The sequence below is a fragment of the Ailuropoda melanoleuca genome, chromosome X (genome assembly GCF_002007445.2).
Source record: "Ailuropoda melanoleuca isolate Jingjing chromosome X, ASM200744v2, whole genome shotgun sequence".
In the NCBI taxonomy this organism is placed as follows: Eukaryota; Metazoa; Chordata; class Mammalia; order Carnivora; family Ursidae; genus Ailuropoda; species Ailuropoda melanoleuca.
This window is the reverse complement of record NC_048238.1, coordinates 45110581-45122104: the sequence shown is the minus strand read 5'-3', so window position 1 is coordinate 45122104 and position 11524 is coordinate 45110581. Positions and strand designations below refer to the sequence as shown.

At 53.5% G+C, this 11524-nt stretch overlaps 1 protein-coding gene across 3 annotated transcripts in view; it reads left to right on the top strand.

Annotated features, from left to right (window-relative positions):
• Positions 1 to 898: 898 nt before the first annotated feature.
• Positions 899 to 11524, top strand: part of FGD1 (FYVE, RhoGEF and PH domain containing 1) — a 41488-nt gene continuing 30862 nt past the window's right edge. Inside the window, exon 1 of one of the 3 annotated variants that reach the window (XM_034649002.1) lies at positions 899 to 1957. In XM_034649002.1, coding sequence (XP_034504893.1) covers positions 1651 to 1957 — 307 coding nt within the window. In that variant the 5' untranslated portion in view covers positions 899 to 1650. The remainder of the gene's footprint in view (positions 1958 to 11524) is intronic. The other 2 variants (XM_034649001.1, XM_034649003.1) reach the window with 2 other exon arrangements.

Below are 11524 nucleotides of genomic sequence, written 5' to 3'. Positions count from 1 at the left end.
GAAGTTTATGGAGAGGAGAAGAGAAGATGGTGGTTGGAGAGGGAGACTTTTCAGCAATTGTTTATTGTTTTCAGATGGAAGAGACCGACCTGAATATGTTTAGATGATGATGGGAAGAAGCAAGGACTCTGTAGGTTTGGTGGCCAGAAGTCCAGAACTTCCTTTCAATGACTTCTGTTTACTCTGTGAAGTAGGAGGTCGGGTCATCTGCTGAGGCTTGGGGCATATGGAGAAGTTGGGGGTTTGAGGAGAGGGGAGGTTTGAAAGGGCTGCTGTGGAGCATGGGGGAAAGGGCAGTCGAGGGACACAGTAGAGTTGTGGGTCAGTACTGAGGGCCTCCTAGATGCTGGGGACCATGAGTTTATAGTGGCACAAATCTGTGAGACTGAATAGTTTTCTCCAGCAGTGTTTAACTGCCTTTGCGCAGGCATGGAAAAAGCGGACAGTTGGACTGATCCAAGGTTGGGATGTTGCCAGGCGGACGCAACAATCCTGACAACTGAGGCTGTTGGCAAGAGAGTTAAAGCGAAGTTAAAGACCATAAGGTCTGGTCTGAGCAGAGTGAAGCGTATCAAAGACAAGTCCTCTATGAGCCAAGCACTAGGGAGACTCTGGAACCTGTGGAAAGGTTTCTGGGAAAGAGATTGAAGGACGAGCAGTCAGAGGAAGACCTGAGAGAGGGGCAGAAAGGCAGCTTAGGGGTTTGAGCCCAGAGACTTGCCTGTGTGGGACCACGGAGGGATGGGGAACGAAGGCTGAGGGGAATGTTTAAGGGGAAGGAGGGCTTTTGGGGGCGGTCGCAGCGAGAAGCGAGGCGGGTCCGAGTCAGGGGGCGTGGCTAAGCGCAAATCCCGGGCGAGGGGGCGGGGCCCGGGTAACTGGGTCCCAGCGCCGCTGTGGCTGCGTCTGCCTCAGCGACGGCTCCCGCCTCCCCACCCCCCTTCTCCGTCTCCTTCCTGCCCGCCGCCGCGGAGACCTAGGCCGAAGCTGTTACCCTGCCCCCGCGGCTGAAGCATCGTCCAGAGGGATTGGCTGAGGGCGAGCCCCGCAGCCCAAGCGCGCGACGCACACGCGCGCCCCCCGCCAGCGCCGTCCTCTCCTCCCTCTCTCCCCTACCCTGCCCTCCCTTCCCCTCCCCTCCGCCCCCCAGCCTCCGCTGCGGCGGGAGGAAGAACCCTTTCCGACCAGTCAGAAGAGCCCAGATCGATTCCCATTCGGGGAGAAAGAGACCCCGCACACCGAACAGACGGACCGCTCGCCCCGGGGCCACGGAAGTGGCTCTCCTCCTAAAAGAGAGCCCGCGCAGAGCGCAGCCCCCCGACCCTCACCCAGCCGCTGCCGCATAGACAGCGCTCCTCAGCGGGCCCCCGGCCCCGCCGAGCCCAATCCCCGCGCAGGGCCCGGGCCGGCGATGCCTGGCACGGCAGCGGCGGTGGCTGCGGCTGCTGCTGGTACTGCCACTGCTGCCACGGCTGCTGGCCCGGGCCCCGGGCCGGGGGCTTGAATCTCCGCAGTGGGGCTGAGCCCGCAACCCCGCCCCCCGAGCCTGAGGCCGCTGCTCCGCCGGGCGCCGGGCCTCCTCCGCCCGCGCCTCCGCCCCAGGAGCTGGAGCCAAGCGGGGAGCCCGGGCCCCGCGCCCAGGCCCGGACCATGCACGGCCACCGAGCCCCGGGGGGCGCCGGGCCTTCCGAGCCCGAACACCCAACCACAAACGCCCCCAGCGCCGCTCCACTGGTCAGTGCCGACACCGACCCAGGAGCCTCCGAGACCGGACTGCCTGTGTTTAGGGGATCAGGCTCGGCTCTCGGCGGCCCCCTCGATCCCCAGTTTGCCGGACCCTCGGACGCCAGCCTGGGCGCTACTCCAGGCCCCCGGGTCTTACCCTGCGGCCCCAGTCCACAGCACCACCGGGCCCTACGCTTCTCCTACCACCTGGAGGGCTCACAGCCCCGGCCTGGTGAGTGATCGAGAGAGCATGGGAGCCCGGGCCACGGGCCTGGTACTGGGAGCGGGTTCTTGTTCTCGGGCCCTCTAAGCCCCACCTCGGAGCCGGCCCGCTCACCGGGGCCCTTTGAGTCTTCTCAACCCCCACCCCCTTCCCTCGCTCCTCTTCCGTCCAGTCCTTTCAACCTCTGTCCGCGATCTCCTCTCTGTCCCCTTGCCCCCTCAACCCTTCCCACCTCCTTCTTGTCTGTCTGCTGAGACTAATGGGAGAGGGAGCACTCCAAGAAAAACGGGCAGAATTGCAAGACAGTAAGGGGAGTTTGGTTGGGGGAACGGAGTTTGTTTGGGGGAATAGGAGAAAAGGAGTCTCCCATTTGCCAAGCGCCTACATTGTGCCAGGCACTGGGCTGGGTGCTTTATACGGGCTCTCATTTCATCTTCAGGAGCCTCCTGTGAAGTAGGTATCATTAGTCCCATTTTGTAGGGTAGGAAACTGAAGCCCAGAGAAGTTGAGTAAGTTGCCCAAGGTCCCACAGCTAGAATGGAGCCAGGATTCAAAACCAGATATATTTGAGTCCAAAGTCTGTGGTCGTTCTCTTTCCCCAAACTGAGGTTGGAGACCGTGAAAGTAATGCCAAGCCTTCTGCTTATGTGATTTTCTCCTGTACTGTTCAGCAGCTCTGGAGTATGAGTGGAAAGAAAAAAAAAGAGGGATGGTGGATTGATCCAAGGTTGGGGTTTTGCCAAGGTGTGTGTGGCAGGAGGACAAGGGAAGGAGGGAGTAGAAGGTGCTGATGGGCGAGATAGGTGGAGGAGGTGGGCCTTGGGGGTCAAGCTGGAGGAGAGGGCTGGGAGGGCTGGTAGGTAGGGAGACAGCAGATGGGGTGGGGGGCAGAAGTCAATTGTAGCAGAGCTGTAGAGCTGCAGGGCTGCAAGGATGGTTGTGAAGAGAAATCAAGAGGCTTGAACTTGGATTTGCAGAGGTGGAGCAGCTCTAGGTCAGGCTGGGGCCACAGACTACTGCCTGGAGAGGCATTTGCGCTGCACAGACCTGAGTGTCTGAGGAGTCCAGCAGGGCCACCCCCATCTGGGAACATCCCCATATGGACCTGAGCCCAGGAGCCACAGAGAAAGAGCAGTGTATTTCTGGTCTGCCTTCCACTGGGCAACACTGCCAGAGCTGTTGAGCCCCTGCAACCCTCCCCCGACCCCCCCACCCCCACCCCCATCTCCAGGGCTCACATCCCCAGGGTCCATAGGTCTCTGGGACTGTGGCCCAGCACAGTTAGCAGTAGTGCTGTTGTGACCTTGGGCTAGTGATGGAACCTCTGGGAGTTTCCAGGGTCTCCCTCAGTGTGGGGTGGTGATATCCAGCTGACAAGAGGCCTTTAACACCCTGCCCTGCATGTTGCTCCTGCTGGCTTTCCAAACACCCCTCAACAGATACTGTGTGGAGCAGGCCACTTGCCTGCCTTACTGCAGCACCTTCTTTCAAAGACCAAAATATGCCACAAGGACTCCCACCTCAGGGTCTTTGCATCTGTTTTTCCCTCTGCCTGGCAGCTCTTTCCCCTGCTCTCCACCTGGCTTGTTTCTTATCTTTCAGGTCTCAGCTCAGATGTCACCTCCTCCAAGAGACCTTCCCTGACCACTCTGGGGGGGGGGCACTTGTGAGTCTCTGACACAGCTTCCATCCTTGCCCTTAGTACAGTCTGAAATTATCTTATTGTATGTGTCTACTTGTTTATTGCCCATCTTCCTCCACTAGAATGTGAACTCTGTAAGGGCAAGGGGGTTGTATGTTTTGTTCACTGTTGTATCCCCAGGGAGTAGGGCAGTGCCTAGCACACAGTAGGTGCTTAATAAATCCTTGTTGAACAAATGCCTGAACAGATATGAAGGGAACACATAGTAGGCCCTCAGTAACTATTGTCTAAGAGAAGGACAACAGAATTCCTGCCCTCCAGATGCTCTTGGTCTGAGAATCAGTAGCTGGGCAGTGTCTCGACCCCTGGTTTCTAGGCTCTGATTGATACTGTCACTGCTGCCACCCCCATGATGGTGATTCTTTTTTTTTTTTTTTTTTTTTAAAGATTTTATTTATTTATTTGACAGAGATAGAGACAGCCAGCGAGAGAGGGAACACAAGCAGGGGGAATGGGAGAGGAAGAAGCAGGCTCATAGCGGAAGAGCCTGATGTGGGGCTCGATCCCATAACGCCGGGATCACGCCCTAAGCCGAAGGCAGATGCTTAACCGCTGTGCCACCCAGGCGCCCCTCATGATGGTGATTCTGAGTTGCCTTCCCACTCTATCAATCCTTACAAATTACCAATCACAATACCCATCCTGAACTACTCCCCTTCTCCCCAAAAAAGCAAAACAAAGTTTCTAGTTTTTGCCAATGAAGTCCTTGTGTCTGTAATTGGTGGCTGATATATATATATATATATATATATATATATATATATATATATATACACACACACACTCCAAGATGGGGATTAGGAATAAGAAGAGTGTTAGGCAAAGACCTGGCTTCCCAACCAGCCATTCCTAGCTGACTCACTGTGTGACCATGTGTGAGTGACTTCCCTTCTCTGAGCCTCGATTTCCTCATCTGGAGAATGCCATGAGGAGTCTATGAGATACTGGTGAGATGCCTGCAGAATTAAATAAAAATTTTTAAAAATAAGGGAAAAACCTTCTGAAGAGGAGGCGGAGGAATTACTCAGGCCCTGGCAAAGCAGGCGCTGGGCCATGTGATTCACAGCAGCATGGGGTGTGAGAGGCCCGCCTCCCCCACTGCCCAGCCGGCCCAGGGGTAGGCACAAGTGACTTGCTTCTGTCTCCACAGGACTTGCCTATAATTGGCCCAAAGAGGGCAGGGTTGGTGGTTGTTGGGTGTGTGTGTGTGTGTGTGTGTGTGTGTGTGTGTGTGTGTGTGTGTATGAGAGAGAAAGAGAGAAAGAAAGAGAGTCCTCTCAATGAAAGGGTTGAAACATTTTAGTCTACATGTTAAGATTTCTGTGTGCCTGCAGACTTCCTCCCTCAGACTGCTGAGGCTTTTATTGAATCACCATCTTTAGGGACCAGTGGCCCATCCTGGTGTGTGGGGGGGTGCTTTTAAAAATAATGCAGTTGCTCCTTAAACAATGGGGGAATTGGGGGTATGAACCCCCATGCCCCTACTTGCACAGTCAAAAATCTGTGTATAACTTTTGACTCCCCAAAAACATAACTAATAGCCCACTTTTAACCAGAATCCTTACCAATAACACAAACAGTCAATTAACAAATCATTTTGTATATGTATTATATACTTTATTCTTAAAGTAAGCTAGAGAAAAGAAAATGTTATTAAGAAATCATAAGGAAGAGAAGGGGTGCCTGGGTGGCTCAGTCAGTTAAGCATCTGACTCTTGATTTCAACTCAGGTCATGGTCTCAGGGTGGTGAGATTGAGCCCCACATTGGGCTCTGTCCTCAGCACAGAGTCTGCTTCGGATTCTCTCTCTCCTGCGCCCCCCCCCCACTTGCACATACACTCTCTCTCCCTCTCTCTGTCTCTAAAATAAATAAATAAATCTTTTTAAAAAAGAAAGAAAATCATAAGGAAGAGGAAATATTTATGGTACTATAGTATATTTACTGGGAAAAAATCCACATATAAGTGGACCTGTGCATTTCATAGGGTTGTTCAAGGGACCACTGTAGTTATGTCTTATCCATGCTTCAAAGTGCTTTCTCTTTTGGTTACCCTGATTTCTGGTAGGGAGGGGGCAATTGTTTTTATACCCATTTTCCAGGTTAATAAAACCTGGAAAGAGATGCCAGAGAGGGCTTTGAGAGAGTCAGAAAGGAGTTCTAAGCTGTAGGTTTGATCACAGAGATTTGGGGAAAACCCTACCCTATTCCTCAGTTTTGAGGCCTAGAATATCCTTCCGAATGCTGGGTGGGGAGTAGCTTGGGGTCTGTCTCACTCAAAATAGTTGCACCTGATGTAAGAGTTTTTCATGCGTAGTAGGAAAACTGAGCCAGTTGGGGGGGGGGCAGCAATAGGGCTGTCTCCCTCTAATCTGGAGTCTAGGGCATCATCAGAGACTCCTAGAGTTAGAATGGGAACTGGAAAGGGCCCTGGACAGCATCTGGTTCTGGGTTTCCCAAACTGGGTGAACATCAGAATCCCCGGTTGACTTTGAAAAAATAAATGTGTTTCCCAGACTCCACCTCAGAGCTCCAGAATCTTGGGGTTGCAATCCAGGAATCTCTCTTTAAAGCTTCCCAGGTGATTCTGATGCACAGCCTAGAGTGGGAACGGATTTTTAGTTGGTGCAGCGGAGGCTCAGAGAGGCAGTTTATTCATGGTCCTACAGTGAATCAGCATGGTGAAGGCCTGGAGGATGCATAGGCCTCCCCTCTGAGGCCCTCTTCTCAGGACCCTGTGTGGGCCTACCTCCCTCCCTCCCAAGCCCAAAGGAAGGCAGGGGATCTAAGCTAAAGGGAGTGAGTCGACCCTTCACACATATGCACAAACACCGGCTGCCTCAGTTTACCATCTATGCCTGGCTCCAGTGAATGGCTGCCATTTGGCACTTCAAGTTGGAAAGCAATTGTAGTTCTGGGACTCTAGGTCAAGGAAACCTCGGCATCAGCAGCACCCACCACAGGGCCTGACCCAAAGCAAGGGCTCCAAAGGGTGTCAGCAAGGCTTGTAGAGCTAGGAGAAACATGGAAGGTAGTTCAGGTAAGAGTTTCAGTGGGAGCAAGGGCACTGAGGCTTGGGGCATGCTGGAAACTGGGAGTGGTATTGAGAGGAGTAAGGGATAAGGCTAGGAAAGGGACTTTATCCTGAGGGCAAAGGGGAACTGTGGAGGGGCTTATCAAGCAGGGGAATGATGTGCTCAGATGTGGGTGTTTGGGAGATCCCCAGAGCTGCATGAGGAGAGTGGATGGTAGATCCCATCCTGCAAGAATGGGAGCAGGGAGACAGGCAGGCGTGGGTCATAGTCATCCCAGTGACAGGTGATCGTAGCTTGGGTTAGAGTGATGGCAGTACGTAAGGACAATAAGATCTGAGAGATATTTAGAGGCTAACGTGGATGGGCCTTGGTGGTGGCTTGGATGTAGAGGCCAAAGAAGAAGGAAAAGTCCAGGATGAGTCTGGGTTGTTGTCTGAAACCAACTACAGTGACCCAGTGGGTGGTGCTGGGGCCATCTACCTGCACGAGAAGGAGCAGGTTTGAGGGAGGATGTTGAGTTTGAAAGGCCGTGGGGGACATCCGGGTGGAAGTAGCCAGCAGTCATCTGTAGGTAGGGTTGGAAAGCTCAAAAGAGAGAGGTCTGGGCCAGAGATGTTTGGGAATTCTTACAACCAATGCATACAATGGATCACAAAGCAGCTCATGGGGAGAAGTGTGTGGTTCTAGGGGCCAGTCCCATCCCTGAAGACATAGATAGTGAGGTCAGCAGGGTCACACTCTGGCGGATCGTTCATTACCTGTCCAAACTTTGCCTTAGAAATGCCTTGGGGAGGGAGGGCAGTTTTTAAAGCACATTTGCATAAAGCTGAAACTCCTTTCACAGATACCCAGGGTAGTGGCTATTGCAAAGAACTGCGGCAATACTCCTGAAAACAAATCAAACATTGGTAAATTCCTGTGGCTCCCTCAATATTCTCCCTTTTGAGAGCATCCTGAGGGAGGTAGTTCATGGAAAGAGGAGGGGGCTCCTGACAGGAGGGACTGGTGGGCTCTGCTGGGGATTTTTGGAGAGCGGCAGTTTGAGAGTCTGAGGAAATGTCTGGGAAAAGACCCAGATTTGGTTCAGTCAGCTGGGGCCTTCCAAACAAACGCAACAAAATGTAAAAACTCTGGATAGCTGGGCAAAGGACTTCCCCAGACAGGACTAAAGGAACCGAAGCTTCCAAGTTGCAGATGGTTGGCACCCCCGTTCCTCAGCCCTTGTGGGTGCCTCTGTCCCTGTGGGAGGGCCTGGCTGGAGCTGCCTGCCTCCTCAAGGGTGAGTGGCAGCTGTGTCTGAGACAGATACCAACCATTGCTTTCTGGGGGCTAGTTAGCTAAATGCCTTAGGCAGATGTGGAGCTGGCCAGATCCTGGCTGGGTGGGGCTAGGACCTGTCTGGAATGAGGGCAGGAAGCACAGTCTGCCATTGGCCAGCCCTGCAGAGTTATGTTCCCTCTTCTGGAGAGAGCAGACATCCTTGGAGCAGTAAGTCCAGCCTCTCTGGGCTCTAATACCCAGTTGCTTGGACTTGGAAGGCATCACATCTCCACAAGGTGCTTCAAAACCCACACAGAGCTGAAGACAAGGATGCAGGACAGTAGCTGAAGGAACCTCAGCACTCTGGGCTCTGCCATTGGCACACTGTGCCCCCCCCCAGGCCTCCTTTCCCCTCTCAGAGCCTTAGTTTCCCCATTTATAACCCTGGGACCTGATCGTCGCGTTTGTCTGGCATGTAACATGGCATCAATAAATACTCGGTAATAAATACTTGGCAGATAAGGGAAAGTGAAAGGGGAGGAAGAAGGGCATTTCTTTATTCAACAAATGTTTGTTGAAGATGTACTATGTGCTTGGCCCTGTGCAAGGTTCTTGGTGTGCAACAAGACAGGCACAATTCTTAGGCTCGCAGAGCTTCTTCCCAGCAGGGAAGATCTACATGACAAGTAATTCTAAGCACAGATGCTCCAGGAACATATGAGGAAGCGGCTAAGCAGGGAAAAGAGGGCACTTGAGTTGAGACTCCAAGGATAAATGGAAGTCCAGAGGTAAGGCAAAGTGGAAAAGTCATTCAGGCCACGGGAACAACATGTGCCAAAGCACCAGGCGGAAGAGGGCACTTTCGAGGAACAGACAAGAGGCCATTGTGGCTGGAGGGTGGGGGCAGGGAAGAAGTGTACTTGAGCAGGGCCTTACTTGTCCCCAAGCTCAGGAGGTTGGAGTTCACCCGGGAGGCAAGGGGGCAAGGGGAGCCCTTCACAGGGCTGCAGGAATTGAAGCAGACTGTTTACATAAGCTGGTGGTGGTGTGGAGAATGCCTTGTAGAGAGGATGGGAGGGAAACCAGTTAGGAAGCTGGACAGTGGGGAAACGCTTATGGATTCTAAAGCTAAGAAAGTCAGGTCTACTCGGGCTTGGGGTCTGGCTGGATGTGTGAGTTGAGGGAGAGGGAGGAGACATGGAGAAAGCCCAGCCTCTGGCTTGGGGAACTTCGGGGATGGATGTGCCACTCTTGGGATGGGGAAGGCAGGAGGAGGAGCCACTAGGGGCTGGGTGTGGCTTGGGATGCACTGAGTCTGAGTGAGCTTGAAGACCTGATGGGGTCAAGCATCAGCTGTGCCCCCCTGAGCCCTAGAGTTAAGGGCTCAGCTGTGCCCCCCTGAGCCCTAGAGTTAAGGGCAGGAGGGTGAGGGGCACAGGTATGGGGCTGAGGCCCAGAGGGAATGGGAGGCTCTTCCTGGTGCGGGCAGCTTTCAGCCTTCTGTGTTGTTTTCCTGTAGCCCGTGCATGGAAGGGGTTAAGTCACAGAGGGAAGGCACCTGTAGAAACCGGGAAAGGCAGGACTGGCAAGGCTGGCCCCAGGGCTCTGCAGCTGGCATAGCAGTCCTTCCGCTTGGGCCTGCTAGGCATGCAGCCTCTGCCCACACCACTACCTCTGCCTTCACCTTCACCTTCCCTGCTCCCCCGCCTTAGCTTCTTCCCAGATCCCCTAGGCAGGGCCTCCCTGCCTAATGCATTCCAGGTGCCACGGATGGCAGGAAGTAGGGCTGGGAAGGTGTGGGTCTCTCTTACTGTGCATCTCTTAGGGGCTCCAGTCTCCATGCCTCACTGACCGCTTCTTGTTCTCTGGAGAATTCCTTCAGGTATCTCTGTTTGGGTCCTAAGTCTCTGGCAGGGTCAGGCAGTGGTGAGAGGCCCCCCTACCCCAGACCCAGCTCTGCCACTTTCTAGCTTCCTGTGACCTTGGGCAAGTCTCGGCACCTCCCCGAGCCTCAGTTTTAACATCTGTAAAATGGGGTTATCATGCCCACCTCTTAGTGTTGTCTTAAGAATTTGCCACAGGTAAAGAAAACCCCACAGCACTCAGCATGTCAGCCTGTAGCCATGTTCAGCACATGGCCCTGCTCTGCCCTTTTTATTTCTGTCCGTTTGCCTCTCTAAGCCTGCATCCCTCACTGTCCCTGTCTCACTTCTGACTTGCCCCCCTTTGACCGTTTCCCTCTCTAGCCATCGAGCTCTCCAGGCTCTCCGTAGTCTTCCTTCCGGTCTTCTCCCTCCTTGTCTTGGTTCCAGTCTCTCTCTCTCTCTCTCTCTCTCTCTCTCTCTCTCTCTCTCTGCCTTTTCCCCTCATGATCTCTCTGTCTTACTAACTCTCAAATTTGACCAGGCTTCTGGTGAGAGGGGAAGGGAGATGGGTGGATCTTGGGGCCCCTGGGGTCACACACAGCAGGGGTCAGCGGGGCCATCCCACAGTGGCTTTGTCCTCACAGGAAGGGAAATCCCAGCCAGCGTGGCAGCCCCAGCACTGGGTAATTACTGCCCCCAGTGCTCCCAGCTGCAGCTCCACTCCCTTCCCTTCCTGTCCTCTGAAGTCCCCAGCCCCTCCTGGGGGTGGAGCAACCGCCCCCATCCTTCTCTGGCCTGAGGTCCAGAGGCACAAGGAGGAGGTGGCCAGGCCCTTACAGCAATCCAGCAACTGGAAGAGGGATGGGCTGCCTGTGCTCCCATGTTGCTGTGGTGTGTGTGTGTGTGTGTGTATGTGTGCACACATGTGCATGTGTGCACATGTGCCTGGCTTCCTGGCTGTCTTTGTCCCCAAGGGTCTGTTTTATGTGTATCTTAATGTTCTTATTTCTGTATGTCTATCGGTATGTTTGACTGTGTGTCTGTATATATCTGTGTGTGTCTATGTGTGTCTTTGGGTCTGTATTTGTTGTATGTTCCTGTTTGCCAGCTTGTGTGTCACCTTGGTTCTGTCTAAGCCCCTGGGAGTTTCTAGATGTTTCTGCATGTGGGTTTCTGTATGTAGATCTTGTGCATCCGTGTATGTGTGTGTGTGTTTGTGTGTGTGTGTGTGTGTGTTTCTTTGCCAGTGTCTGTCTCTGTATGCCCCCTATGAGTTCTGTGTCTTGGTTGTGGTTGTGGTTGGTGTGTGTGTGTGGGCAGGGGTGCCTGCCTGTCTTTTGGCCCTTCCTGCCCCCTTCCTCCTTTCCTGGAACGTTTTTTTACAAACCTAGGACTCTGTTCATTGTGCCCTCAAACACACTCTTCACCTTCCCACATGATACTCACACCTTTGCCAGGACCACGTCCAGTCCACCTAAAATCAAAAACAGAACAAAACCTAACCAAAACAACAACAACAAAACCACACCCCATCCTGGATGGCTGAAAACCACCTCCTTTAGAAAGTCATCCATACTCCCCCCTCCAAATGTGATTTCTTTCCCAACTCAGCAAACATTGGCTGAGGATGTGCTCTGTGACTCTGGACACAGACATGCTTGGGATCCTGTCCCAGCTCTGTGTATCCTCAGACAAGTTATTTTGTTTCTCTGGGT